Genomic DNA, 14,624 nt, shown 5'->3' on the forward strand with positions numbered 1-14,624 from the left:
TTCTCTTTTGCAAGGCTAGACGAAACTCATGTTCTTGTAAAAGCCCCCTGAATACAAAGGCAATTAATTCAATGTATCATAAAAGACTGTGACAGCATCAGTCCGGTTAATACTGATTCAAGTATTGTAACCATAAGGCTTCTATTGATATGCATTGTGTTTAAACTGGAATGTCTGCTTACGTGTGTTATTTCTGGTATTATATGCTACCTGTTATAACCTAAATGATACCTAGTATATTTATAAATGCCTGTCTTTTGGACTATAAAAATGCATTATGTACAACTCAGGGGACCTTTTTTCCAACATCAAACCATCGCTACAAATCTTTTTCAGGTGGAAGACACACAGATGGCATCCATGTACTCTCGTCCCAGATTCTGTCCAGCAGGGAATGACGGGAGCGAGTGAATCATGTGGTAGAGGATTAGAGATGAGAGGTAGGAGAAGTTGGTTTCATGTAAAAGAGTAGATTCTGATGGTACGCAACATAGCCGGCTGATGTTGGTCTGCCTTTGAGCTATATGCATCTTTGTGCACATATATGAATGTGTTCATTGCTTTGAGCTCTGCTTTGTTCATTGACACTGTACAGTGTGTGAAATGTTGATGCAGCATGCCGCAACTCCCGGTGTGATTATGACAGAATGGAAGTGAAAGCTGTCAAACATCACAGGCAATGTAAAAGGAAGAGACTGCCTTCGGGGCACAGACACTTTAAAAAAACATACCCAAACTTTATAATTTACAGAGCTGTTATGTGTATTTCTGATGTTGGTAAACATATTTATACATATTCTGTCTTGAAATATTAACATATTGTGACATTTTTGTGCAAATGTCATATTATTCCAGATAGTGACTCTATTATTTGGAGTATAGTACAGTTTCTGATGAAGTATATTTTCAAATGCAAATATGGGATTTCTGTGTGAATGTCAAAACCTATTAATGTGTGTGTGTGTGTGTGTGTGTGTGTGTGTGTGTGTGTGTGTGTGTGTGTGTGTGTGTGTGTGTGTGTGTGTGTGTGTGTGTGTGTGTGTGTGTGTGTGTGTGTGTGTGTGTGTGTGTGTGTATATAGACAGATAATACATTTTTTATTTTTATTAAAATATATGTATTCCTACTTGAATTAACATGTTTACACAATGACATTGTAGTTATTATAAAGTAAAATCATAACCCAAAATTGGAAGCCTATCAAAATAATTTGACTCATAAATAGATTTTTTCAAATATCTTCATTAATATTCAAACATATTTTCCATGGAAACTTGAATTTGTCAAGATCAAATTAAAATAAATCATTATATCCAGAAGTTATTACTTTTAGACACAATGTAATGTGACATTTTACTGACCTTCTGAGGTTTATCAGAATATCATATTTGTACAATGGAAGAAAGCTGACATTTTTGTGTCGAGTCAAAGGTCAGTATTATTCCAGAAATTGAGTGCATTCATTAAAATTAATGAGGCCATTCATTAGAAATAATAAGTCTGTGTAAATGTTATTCTGAAATGGAAGATTTAAATAGGCACTAGCAAGTAGCCACTATAGTGCGGGTGCCCCTGCAGCAAGGTTAGGGTACGGATTACATGAAGATGGACTGCAGAGAGCACTTGCCTGTGTGCAGATTCAATTTCATGGTTTATTTAAAACAGCACTTGACATAGTGTTGACCTCCCCTTGGATCTCACTGCATGAGGGCATGAATTAAAGTAAACAATAAATCTTGGCTAATTTACAAATGTTCACCGATCCATTTCTGCTTTTTATTCCATAAGAAATAACAGCGAATACAGCCACCGCTACTGCAATAAGCTCTTGTTTTACCTTAGTGTAGTGATTACAAATTACGCAGGTTGTTTATGTACACGGATGATTTATTGTTGTGTTTTAGGCAAGCATCCCCGGCTGATGTAATTTGATTTTTCTCAGCGTACTCTGGTGGAGTGGTGGCTAGAGACAGGCACACAGACGCTCTCCGACACACAGATGCAAATGAGCCAGCCGCAGAGTTCCTGCTGTGTTTGAGAACACTTGCTCTATCAGCATCTTCCAAAATAAATAACAGGGCTAGAAGGCAATGCAGTAAATTACACTAAATGAACCTGAAATACAGACACCTCTGCAAAACTGAAGCGCACCTCACGCATATTGTGCTTCCTCAGAAAGATTTGCAGCGACAGAGTGACCAGAAGTCATTCATTTTCAGCGAGCTAGAGATGTGCGGTGATAAGAGTGACTGCGCCTGTTGGTGATCATGTGAGGGACACCGCCTGCACTCTCCTTCGGGCCTGATTTAGTGTTCCTTTTTTGTTTGATTGTTTTTTTTTTACATTCTTGTACATTGTTGGGATGTAGAGTATTGCTGTATTGACAGCATATATATGCAATATACATACTTTAGGAAATAAATTGTATTAATCTTTTTATTGTTCTTAAACTACCATTCAAAAGTTTGTGGTCAATAGATGCAATAAATTAGCCTGATGTGGTCATACTCAATTCTAGTCAGAATATGAGTGTGAAACTGCTCCATTGGGCTGTGATTATGGGGCGTGTTTCAACCGAACCAGGAAAGACCTCAATTGGATAGACCAACAACCAATCAGAGCAATGAAGTGACACATTTTCAAATGTCAACAGAGCTCAACTGCACTGTGTTTTCCATGTCCGCTTGTTGAAGCGACTATTAGTGATATATAGACCCATGAGTGCAAATTTTAACAGGCAACCATGTCAAAATAACACACATTTTACCCCCCAAACACCAATGATGATTTCATTGGTCCAAACAGTTTCTACACCCATCCGGTATTACTTTGGTCTGGTAAGGTCAAACTGGCGCAATCATAGTATATATTATGTAGATGCCTCATTTGACCGATCCACGCAGGCACTAATGAGAAGGAAAAAAATATATATATATATAACATATGTGGTGCAAATGTGAAACTCACGAAGGCGAAGGAGAACTGGTAACAGGAAGCTTTAATAGCAAAACTCAGAAACATGCAAACACCACTTTGACACAAACGACGACGGACAATCACTGAGGGGAAACTGAGAACTAAATACACAGGGCTAACAAGGTGATTAACATGACACAGGTGATAGACATAACTCATTAGCAGACTGGGGAGAAACTAGGTCACAGGGCTGAAATCAAAACACAAAGAACACAGCAGACAGGTTTACATGTAACATAACACCCCCTCCGAATAGGCACGTCCTTGTGCCGTAACCATAACATCAAAGGAGGGTGGGAGGGGGCTCTGGAGGAGGGCGTGAAAAAAAAGGGGGAGACAGAGTCCGAAACAAAGAAAACCAGTCCAACAGAAAAGGGAACTCCATGGGGGCGTGGAAGAAGCCAGTGGGGAGCCTGGAGAAGCCGTTTGGCCGAGGTTGTCCGCTGCAACCGAGGGAGGGAGGAGCCAGGGCGTAGCCGATGTGTCGACGGACCGTGGTAGAGTGTGGGGGGAAGAGTCCTGCAGTGACGATGGGAGATCCTCTGGGCGAGGTGATACTGCTGGACAGACATCTCGAGGCGTATCCACACTGCTAGTGGGAGGAGCCGATGGGATGACAGACAGCAGTGTGGTCGAGGCAGAAGGGCTGGTAGACAGAGGCGGAGGAAGAGGGAGGGTGGGAACTCTGAGGACACAGGAGAACCTTGGAATACAGGAGACACAGGGGTTAACGGGGAGACAGGGGTTGTGGGAGAGTACCAGTCAATTAAGTCTGCCTCGAAGATTTTGCGCAGTTCCTCGAGATGGCCGCCAGAGATCCTCATCACATCCACCACGGCGTGCTGATTGGTGGGGCTCCTGTCCCAACCCTCAAGCTCCACGAGGACTCCCTCCACGACGGATGATGTAGCCGGCTCACGCACCTGGTCAGACCCTCGCTGTGGTCCGGGCTCCGGGGCGATGACTCCTCTCAACCTCTGCCTGGGTTCGGGCTCGTCGATCGCGGCAGGCCGGTCTCCACGGTCTGTGGTGGGCTCAGGCACTTCCTTCATGCCGGTTGTGGTCGGTGGTGGAATGGGACTGGTACCGCTGTCCTCTTCAGCAGGGTTGAGGGTGAATGGCGAATCGTTATGTACTACCCACTCCACGAATGCGGCGAAGTCTTCCCTTGGACCGCCCACTGGAACGCGTGCCTTCAACCGCTTTCTCTGCCTGGCGTAGTAGAAAACGCTGAGTGAGCGGTCCGGGAAGCGGGACAGGCACGCAAGCTGGAGGAAGTCCTGGGTGTGTGCCTCCAGCGAGCAGTCTTCCTGCTCCAGGCAGAGAAACTGGACATCGGGGAGAGCCATGGGAAGATGGAGAAACTCAAAACTAACACTAAGAAAACGGCGAAAAAAAAAAAAAACCTGTTTCAGTCCGTTGTTCTGTTACATACATGGTGCAAATGTCAAACTCACGAAGGCGAAGGAGAACTTGTAACAGGAAGCTTTAATAGCAAAACTCAGAAACATGCAAACACCACTTTGACACAAATGACGGACAAACACTGAGGGGAAACTGAGAACTAAATACACAGGGCTAACAAGGTGATTAACATGACACAGGTGATAGACATAACTCATTAGCAGACTGGGGAGAAACTAGGTCACAGGGCTGAAATCAAAACACAAAGAACACAGCAGACAGGTTTACACGTAACTTTATATATATATATATATGGATATTACTCAGAGTAGCCTAATCTAGAATAGAGATTATAGAATATAATATATATATATATATATATCCTTTTTTTCTTTTTTCCTCTATTCCCTCTCTATTCTAGTTTAGGCTACTCTGAGTAATATCCAAAACTTAGTATTTCAGGCACTTTTTTGCGTTTTTTCGCCTCTTCATGACGGATCACTGCCTGTACTCCTCAGTTGTCCCTTTGAATCATAACATCTGCTAAATGTGTAAATTTAAGAGCGAATGCACGCACAAATCTTTCATTTCGCGATCGCAATCGCAAACATACCTGACTATGTATAGGATACTCGTCAAAAAGGACATTGTTTTACACATCATTTTGAGTGAATTTGTCTATTCAAGTGCAGAAGGCATGAAAGAGATCTCAAATTCACAAGCTTCCTGCGCTTCCTGAGATGCGTCTTTCAGGGCACGTGCTTCGGATGTTTAAACTTCCCACACAGTGTGTGAGTAACTGATTTCCTTTCATTTGTTCTAGCCCTTCAATATTTACATTGGAAAGGCTGAAACGTTTGTGAAGATGCAGCACTGACCCGTCAACTGTACAGAGCGTCGCTCACATTACATTACATAACAACATTACATTGTTAGAATTTAAAAAACTGTTACTGGCCAACTGGTGACTGACACAGTTTCATATATCTGCAGACACCAATTTTTACTTGCATTTGTTAATTGTAGGCCCTGTTTGTACCAGTTTGTTTTTTTGTCATTCATATTACCTCAAATTGAAAGTGAATGACAGGTTTCAACAGGTACACAGGTTAAAGAATTCCGTACTCTAGCAACCAACAGCACAGCGAATGCTCCTGTCATGGTCCATGAAACAGAATCCATGGCAGAAATCTCTATCAGGTTGTATTTTGCATTACAGCAAGTGAATGACTATTTTTGGTTTTGCTGTTACATTTTCGCTGACATAAATTTCCGTCACATTCTTTGTAAATTGTTTTAGGGTCAATTTTTGCTGGCGGGAATCAACGCTTTGTCACAGCTTTTGTTTCCTGAGTTTTTCTTTTTCTTCCCAATTTGGCATCTTATTTTGCATGTTTTGAGCAACTCGCTGCAGGCTTTAGTGTCCACTAAATCATGCCAGGGGTATTAAAAAAGGCACATATAATGATTATACCACACTACTATTAGTACACTACAGTACTAATCTTTCTCTCACATTATGGATTAAAATGTCAAGTTAAAGTTAATCAGTTCCCATTATTATGGGGTGGATGTGGAACTGTCTTAGTATTGTGCAGAGCTTTAGTAGTCATTTAATTAGTCTTAGATTCCCATATATTGAAACCTTAATTTTAGGAGCACATGAAAGTGCTACTCTAATGAAAAGAGACATCTTCTGGGGGGTTTTTTGTGCACTCGGTCTGTGCTTTAATGAGTACTGAGGAGCTTAGCCGGCATGTCTGACAGAGTCTTTTTTTTAAGGTTCTAAAAGTTCTCTGCCATGTCCTTTCGAGTAGTCAGCAAACATTGTCACCTTTGTAAGTGGCTGCATTATTAAGTTGATCCCTGTCATAAGCCGAGATAAGAATAAAATGTTAACAATAGGGAGAGGAGATAAATTGAAAGAGAGCGGTATAGGGATGGTGGAAAGAGAGGAAATAATTGTGCTAAAAATGGGCAGCCTGGACGCTCCAATCAGAATGTCACTACCGTCAACCTGTCTCTGGGGTACTGCGGGAACTGGGAATGAGTGTGAGAAAGAAAAGGAAACAAGTAGAGACAGAGTAGGCAGGAGAAATCCTGGGAGACATATTCTGAAGAAAAAAAATGCATCTCATCTCAAAACGTATATTTAATATATGATTGTGAAGGACAGAAATGCTTAAAATGCTCAAATTTGTAAACAATGTCCTTTGTAGTGCATAATATTCTACATATAATTTCAAGCTCTCTTGATTCTTATTGGTCAAATAGTTTTGTATAATGAACACTAAATTGTATAATTGACTGATGACTTTTACATAAATTGCATTTATTTGATCAAATAACTGTTTGCTATTTTTATCCATTTTTAAAATGTTATTCCTGTGACAGCAAAGCTGAATTCACATAGCAAATGTCTTTAGTCACACGGTCCATCAGAAATCATTCCAGTATGCTGATTTGATGCTCAAGAAATATTTATTCGTATTATTATCAATGTTGAAAACATTTGTGCTGTTTAATATTGTTGTAAAAATTGTGATACTTTTTTCAGGATTTCGTTGATAAATAGAAAGTTCAAATAAACAGCATTTGTTTTTACTGTCATATTTGAGCCATTTAATGCATCTTTGCTAAACAAAAGTATTATTTTCTTCCAAAAAGGAAGAAATTATTCCTTATCCCATATATTTATATACATAATCCATATATTATGTTTTTATTAATCCATACAGTATATATATGCGCATATACCATTGAGTTTACAAACAGTTGGCAAGTGTGAACAAATAAAATGCCTTTGCAATTATAATCTGAGTCTGTCATTTTCACACAAAAGCAAACTATGATGTATTATTAAAACACCATCCCACGTCTATATACAATCTCCACCCACGTTACTCTGAAGTGGAGAGAGCAAATGCTTTGGTCAGAGAGCAACATTTGAAATTCAAATAGGAATCAATAAGATGTGTTAAAGGCATATGTGTACATGCATGCCTGTTCAAAGACATCAGAGGGTCACTTTCTAAGATAACAGCATCATATTGCCCTAGGGAAGGTGACATCCATGCCGACTAGACTCAGATGTTATTTTGGCACTTAAAGTTGCACAGGGTTTTTGTTCTATATTCTAAACTGGGTTGTTCCCTCCCTTTGGTTTAGAGCCTGTTCGACAGATCTGCAAGGGTTGGAATTTTATGTCCTACAAATCTGAATCGATACAGTATTAATTATCGATGTGGCACACGTAGTGGGGAACGAATACCCATTAAACATTGAAAACACAAATAAACTCTGGTGTAGCTGAAAGTGCAAGTATTAATGCATCAGTGAAGAAAATCTTAGAAAAAGACTAAATAAAATGGTATTTACTGGAGATTTTTGTAAAGTTAAGATGGTGAAAGAAAGGGGATATCTGTGTTGTTTTTTTGTTTACCCATACAAAACGTACTATGGTACAATAGTACAGTCATGGTATCAGACAGAAAAATATGGTAGGCCAAAGTACTTCAAAGACTACCATGACACATATACAATGGTATTTTTTTTTAAACGTATTTAGTAGCTTTTCAAAATCACAAACATGCTACTACATTTAGCCTGGTTGCCTTTGGCTCGTCCAGCTATCATTCTTCTATCTTAGTTTAAGTTTTAATTAGAAAAAAAGAGAAATATTTAATTGAGAAATTTCAACTGGCAGTTAAGGAACAATGTTTAACTTTATTTTATACTTTTAATTCTTGCATTATGTAGAGTTGCTACCCTCAGTTTTCATATTTTTCATACACAACTTGTATAATTGAGATTCTAGGACAGTATGTTAGTTAAAGTTGGGGTATTTCTAACCGATGTTGATATTTCAAATCACCAAAACAAACACCCCCCTACCCCAAAAGGGTCTCTCCCCTATTTTGATAGCACCTCCCCACACATACATACGCAACCCAGGCAACAACTATGGCGGAATCTGCTGTGCCAGTCGGCCGACGATATGATTTCATCAATAAGTGAAAACAATATGTGTTACTATGGTAATCTTGGTCGAATGTTTAATGAAAAAGTCATCCCTTCCATCCCAAAAACACAGTTCTCATGAACAACTCGACAGCATAAGCATGAAGCCACAAACATCTTACAGTTATGACAAGATTAGAAGGTTATATCGATCACTAAAAGAGGAACCAAAGGAAGCAAACATATATTAAGAGTTTTAATCATACTTTTCAGACACACTGAGAGCTAAACCTTGAAACAGACTGTGGTTTATAGGATGGAACTGAATGATACTTTATCATCGCTGTAGTGAACGATGATACAAGTGGTGCAAAGGAACAAACAAGTGAATGTGACACACGAGTATATTCAAGCAAAAGCCAGCATATATTAGCTCTCTGAAATAAAACAAAACCAATGTTACTCCCCTATATCGAGAATAAATACAGCAACCTCGGCGTCAGGTTGCAGGCTTTATCGCTCCTTAAGTTTTCTCCAGAGCTGGAAAGCTGATACTTCTCGTCTGATCGTAAGCCTTTTTTTGTTCCATAGACATTTTCCACATTTGTTTTTTATCTGCCATTAGCCGAATGGAAAAAGAGTTATGTTGTCGCTCGGCTAATGTCCGTCCTGTGTGTCGTGTCTTTTGAATAATGACGTGCACTGAGCGCTCTCTTCTCCCTGTCAATAGTACACACACGCCCCTTACTGCTGATTGGCTACATGTTTATTTAGATACTCGGCCTTAGCAGGGCCGCGTTATCCTAATGGGCAACATGGGCTGCAGCCAAGGGCCCCGAACACCGGAGGGCCCCCAAGACAATTCTCTTTTGCGTTATCTTATCTTTTTTTTTTTTTTTGATCGAGGTAATTAGGCAAGGGCCCCGCAAAAACTTAGCCTAGAGCCCCGCAAAGGCTTAACACGGCCCTGGGCCTGAGACACTTTTATAAAACATTTTTGAAATAACACTTACCCTAACTTCAAAAAAGAGCACTAAATCAGCATATTTGAATGATTTCTGGAGGATCATGTGATACTAAAGACTACAGGGAGTGCAGAATTATTAGGCAAATGAGTATTTTGACCACATCATCCTCGTTATGCATGTTGTCTTACTCCAAGCTGTATAGGCTGGAAAGCCTACTACCAATTAAGCATATTAGGTGATGTGCATCTCTGTAATGAGAAGGGGTGTGGTCTAATGACATCAACACCCTATATCAGGTGTGCATAATTATTAGGCAACTTCCTTTCCTTTGGCAAAATGGGTCAAAAGAAGGACTTGACAGGCTCAGAAAAGTCAAAAATAGTGAGATATATTGTAGAGGGATGCAGCAGTCTTAAAATAGCCAAGCTTCTGAAGCGTGATCATCGAACAATCAAGCGTTTCATTCAAAATAGTCAACAGGGTCGCAAGAAGCGTGTGGAAAAACCAAGGCGCAAAATAACTGCCCGTGAACTGAGAAAAGTCAAGCATGCAGCTGCCAAGATGCCACTTGCCACCAGTTTGGCCATATTTCAGAGCTGCAACATCACTGGAGTGCCCAAAAGCACAAGGTGTGCAATACTCAGAGACATGGCCAAGGTAAGAAAGGCAGAAAGTCGACCACCACTGAACAAGACACACAAGCTGAAACGTCAAGACTGGGCCAAGAAATATCTCAAGACTGATTTTTCTAAGGTTTTATGGACTGATGAAATGAGAGTGAGTCTTGATGGGCCAGATGGATGGGCCTGTGGCTGGATTGGTAAAGGGCAGAGAGCTCCAATCCGACTCAGACGCCAGCAAGGTGGAGGTGGGGTACTGGTTTGGGCTGTTATCATCAAAGATAAGCTTGTGGGGTCTTTTCGGGTTGAGGATGGAGTCAAGCTCAACTCCCAGTCCTACTGCCAGTTTCTGGAAGACACCTTCTTCAAGCAGTGGTACAGGAAGGAGTCTGCATCCTTCAAGAAAAACATGATTTTCATGCAGGACAATGCTCCATCACACGCGTCTAAGTACTCCACAGCGTGACTGGCAAGAAAGGGTATAAAAGAAGAAAATCTAATGATATGGCCTCCTTGTTCACCTGATCTGAACCCCATTGAGAACCTGTGGTCCATCATCAAATGTGCGATTTACAAGGAGGGAAAACAGTACACCTCTCTGAACAGTGTCTGGGAGGCTGTGGTTGCTGCTGCACGCAATGTTGATGGTGAACAGATCAAAACACTGACAGAATCCATGGATGGCAGGCTTTTGAGTGTCCTTGCAAAGAAAGGTGGCTATATTGGTCACTGATTTGTTTTTGTTTGGTTTTTGAATGTCAGAAATGTATATTTGTGAATGTTGAGATGTTATATTGGTTTCACTGGTAAAAATAAATAATTGAAATGGGTATAAATTTGTTTTTTGTTAAGTTGCCTAATAATTATGCACAGTAATAGTCACCTGCACACACAGATATCCCCCTAAAATAGCTAAAACTAAAAACTAAAACTTCTAAAAATATTCAGCTTTGATATTAATGAGTTTTTTGTGTTCATTGAGAACATGGTTGTTGTTCAATAATAAAATTAATCCTCAAAAATACAACTTGCCTAATAATTCTGCACTCCCTGTAGAGTAATGATCCTGAAAATTCAGCTTTGCTAAAACACATTTAAAATATATTTAAAATAGAAAACTGTTACCTAACTTTGTTTACTAATCTTTTCTTCAAATAAAAGCAACCTTGGTAAGAATCCAGTAATGTTGGCAAAGCTACAGTTAATCTAATGAACTAATTATAATTGAATATTTATTTTCCCATGAATAATTAAATTGCTATATTGACATTGTTCTATAAAAGCAATAAACAACGAAAAGGCATATGTTACAACATGTTTACAATGGTAAAATCCACTTAAATTTTTTCGATATTAAAGCTTGCTTGATGTCTTGATTGTTTAGAATAATCCATGTTTTTTTTTTCACTCTTTAATAATACTGTGTAAAGGATGTGAACCAATTATAAGCTCCGCCATATATTTTGAAAAGTTACGCTCAAGTGTCATTGTTATAGCTATGTGTTAACTGTGCTCTCTTGAAAAGCCTCTGCTGAGTGGAAACCAGCCATGCTGTAGAGGACAGTGTCAAAACATGTCATCATGTGAGGCAGAGTGGCAAATTTAAGTCAGTGAGGGAAAAGTCCTCAGCACAATCTCTGCTGTCTGCAAGGAATACATCACCTTGTGGGTGGAATGGATGCAGTGTGCTGAAAAGGTAACAGGCTGCTTCGCATTTGCCAAGCATATCATTTATCGTCCCTCAGTGGCGGTGATGCAGAGGAGGACTATTTTCATGTGAGAGGATCTGAAATCAGCTCTGTAGGAGAAAGAGTTATGAGGGAAAGTTAATGGCTTTTAGTCTCCGTACCATGCGCTGTTTCGGCTGCAAATACATTTCCATGAATTTGCTTCCACATTAATGCCTGAAGAACTGTCGTCACCTATTTTCTGACCATAGACGAAGCTGATTGGATTGGTGTTGACTGCAGTGATGAATAACTTATAAGCAATGTTTATTAGATTTATTTAAGTGGCATAAATGACTGTTGTATTAAAGCTGTGTTTGACTGTGTGCCCTCTCAGGAGTGAGCTGTGTGGATGAGTATGATGAGATGGCAGCCGTGTCAGAGTGTCTCCGGTGGGCCGGGCCGATGCCGTCACGCTTCAGGAGCTGCTGGGTGCCATGCAGGGATGACTGCACCTTCAGTTCCTGGTCTAAATTCTCTGAATGCTCTGGATGTGGAAGCCAACTTACACGCAAACGCACCTTAACAGGTGAGATACATTCAGACAACTTCTCAGGGTGATTCGCAAAGTTGTGAATTTCCAGCATTTACAGTGTCCTCCACTAATATTGTCCTACTATATATGAGCAAAGGCAGCTGTGAAAAGATATCTGCACTGTTTATCCTTTTGATATTTTATTCCAAAATGCAGAAAATCCTAAGCTTTCATTGAAGTGAAGCAATAGAAAGTGGGGGAAAATCCCATAATGAAATAAAAACAATTCTGTATTTCACGTTGGCCACAATTATTGGCACCCATTTATTGCAATGCCCTTTTCCCAGGCTAACAGCACTGAGTCGTCTTCTAGAATGCCTGATCAGTTTGAAAAAGCACCTGACATAGAATTGCTCCTGAAGAATCTTCTCTTCAGTTCATTCCACTTATTTAGGGTTCAGGTCAGTGGATTGGGACAACCATGGCAGAAGCTTCATTTGGTGCTGAGTGACATTTTTTTGTTGATTTTGATGTTTGTTTGGGATCATTGTCCTTATGGAAGATCCAGCCACAGCTCATTATAATAATTTCTAGCAGAGGCTGTAAGGTTTTGATTTTTTATTTATTTATCTGTTGGTCCATGAGACCATATATCTGAACAAGATGTCCAGGACCTCAACAAAAAAAATATAACCGTGGGGGTGGAGTGCTTGTTAGACACATGTCCTCTTCCAGGCAGGTTCGTAACATCTTTAATCTATTGGAACTTCTTAATGATTGCCCTGATTGTTGAAATGGAATTTTTAATGCTTTAGCTTTTTTCTTACAGACACTTTCTATTTTGTGAGGCTCAAGAATCTTTTGCTGCACATCAGAACTATATTCTGTGGTTTTACTCATAGTGATAAATAAATAAGGGAATTTGACCTTTATGCTTCCTCATATTTATTCTCCTGTGGAACAGGACGTAATGGCTGGAAAATTTCAGACTTCTAGACATCCTTGTGTGCAAAAAAACAAAAAAGTAAATATGAATGGGAATCTACTTTCCTCATATTTCACTCATAAGAATTTAGGGGTTCCATTAATTGTGGCATCACAATTGTGAGTCAACCACATTTTCAATAGTTTTACTTCAATGAAAGGTTAGAATTTTGTTAAAAACATTTTTTTTTTAATGAAAGATCAAAAGGATAAACAATGCAATTTTATTTTCACAGCCGCCTTTGCTCATATTAACCAAGGGTGCCAATATTAGTGGAGGAATTGTGTATTATGCCACCCCCAAATGTTATGCGCTAATTACAGTAATGAGAAAAGGCTATGAGCCTTGTAACCAAAGTGTTTCAGCTTTGCGCAATAGCCATTCTACCCTTTAGCAAGCTATTTTAAAAAAATAATAATTACAAACTACTTTCTAATATAAAATACCTTAACAGTTTATTAGATGTATATTTATATACATCAAATATATTATGATGCTTTATAAAACATCTTTTGTGGAACTTAAAGGTGCAGTGTGTACATTTTAGCGGCATCTAGTGGTGAGGTGGTAAATTGCAATCATCCACCGCTCACCCCTCCCTTTAGAAGCACATAGAGAAGCTACGGGGACAAAGGAAAAAGATGTTGTCGTCAGAAAGAGCAGAGAGTGACTAGCGCTCTGAAGATAAGTTTGTCCATTTAGGTCTACTGTAGAAACATGACAGTGTAAAATGGCGATTTCGCTGTAAGAGGACCCACAAAATGGCTTATTTTAAGCTGTGGTTTTCAAACTTTTTTAAGAGAAAACCTCTATTATTATTATTTATTTATTTATTTATTTATTACTGTCACAACCCATGTATAGGCCTACAACCATTTACATTCAAACAAGTCAAGCCAAGCACAAGAATACTTATACACAATGTGCTATTTGACTGTCTCCATTAAACCACTGGATGACACAAATGCAAAAAAATTCATCTCAGCACTTTTCCACACAACCACTTTTGATCCTTGATGCGTTCGCAATGCAATGTTGATTCTGCACTAGTTTGATATATGTGATTCTTATTAACTGGTTAAACGTTAACCAGCAAGAATTTTAACTTGTTCATTGTTTGCGTAAAAATACACTATATTTTTTGTTTTTGAGAGAGATTAAAAGGGGTAAGTTACATATAAGTGACATTTTATTGCATTCAGAAATAATACTGGTAAATAAAGTGAAATGTTATAATGTACTACAAACATTATAAACAATACAAACCCAGCTGTAGGCTATTTTAGGCTGCATTTGCACTGCAGGTCTTGATGCACAATTCTGATTTGGTGACTATATCCGATTTTTTGGACGACCCGCTTACATCATCTTTTCAAAAGTGACCCGTATCCGATATTTGCATTTACACTGTACACTGGGAAAACAGCCCAAGACGTTCTTAACCGGTGAAAGGAAGTAAAACGATATGCAATTAAGACGGAGAAAAAGAGGAGAGCCCTTGGCGGGGTT

General features: G+C 39.3%; 1 protein-coding gene across 4 annotated transcripts in view; it reads left to right on the top strand.

Moving 5' to 3' along the window:
- The window catches only part of thsd7ba (thrombospondin, type I, domain containing 7Ba), a 385,534-nt gene that overhangs the window by 306,439 nt on the left and 64,471 nt on the right, over nt 1-14,624 (top strand). For all 4 annotated transcript variants that reach the window (XM_067443589.1, XM_067443591.1, XM_067443588.1 and 1 more), the window contains 2 exons: nt 337-440; nt 11,993-12,184. In XM_067443589.1, coding sequence (XP_067299690.1) covers nt 337-440; nt 11,993-12,184 — 296 coding nt within the window. The remainder of the gene's footprint in view (nt 1-336; nt 441-11,992; nt 12,185-14,624) is intronic.

Source organism: Pseudorasbora parva, chromosome 5, assembly GCF_024679245.1.
Source record: "Pseudorasbora parva isolate DD20220531a chromosome 5, ASM2467924v1, whole genome shotgun sequence".
In the NCBI taxonomy this organism is placed as follows: Eukaryota; Metazoa; Chordata; class Actinopteri; order Cypriniformes; family Gobionidae; genus Pseudorasbora; species Pseudorasbora parva.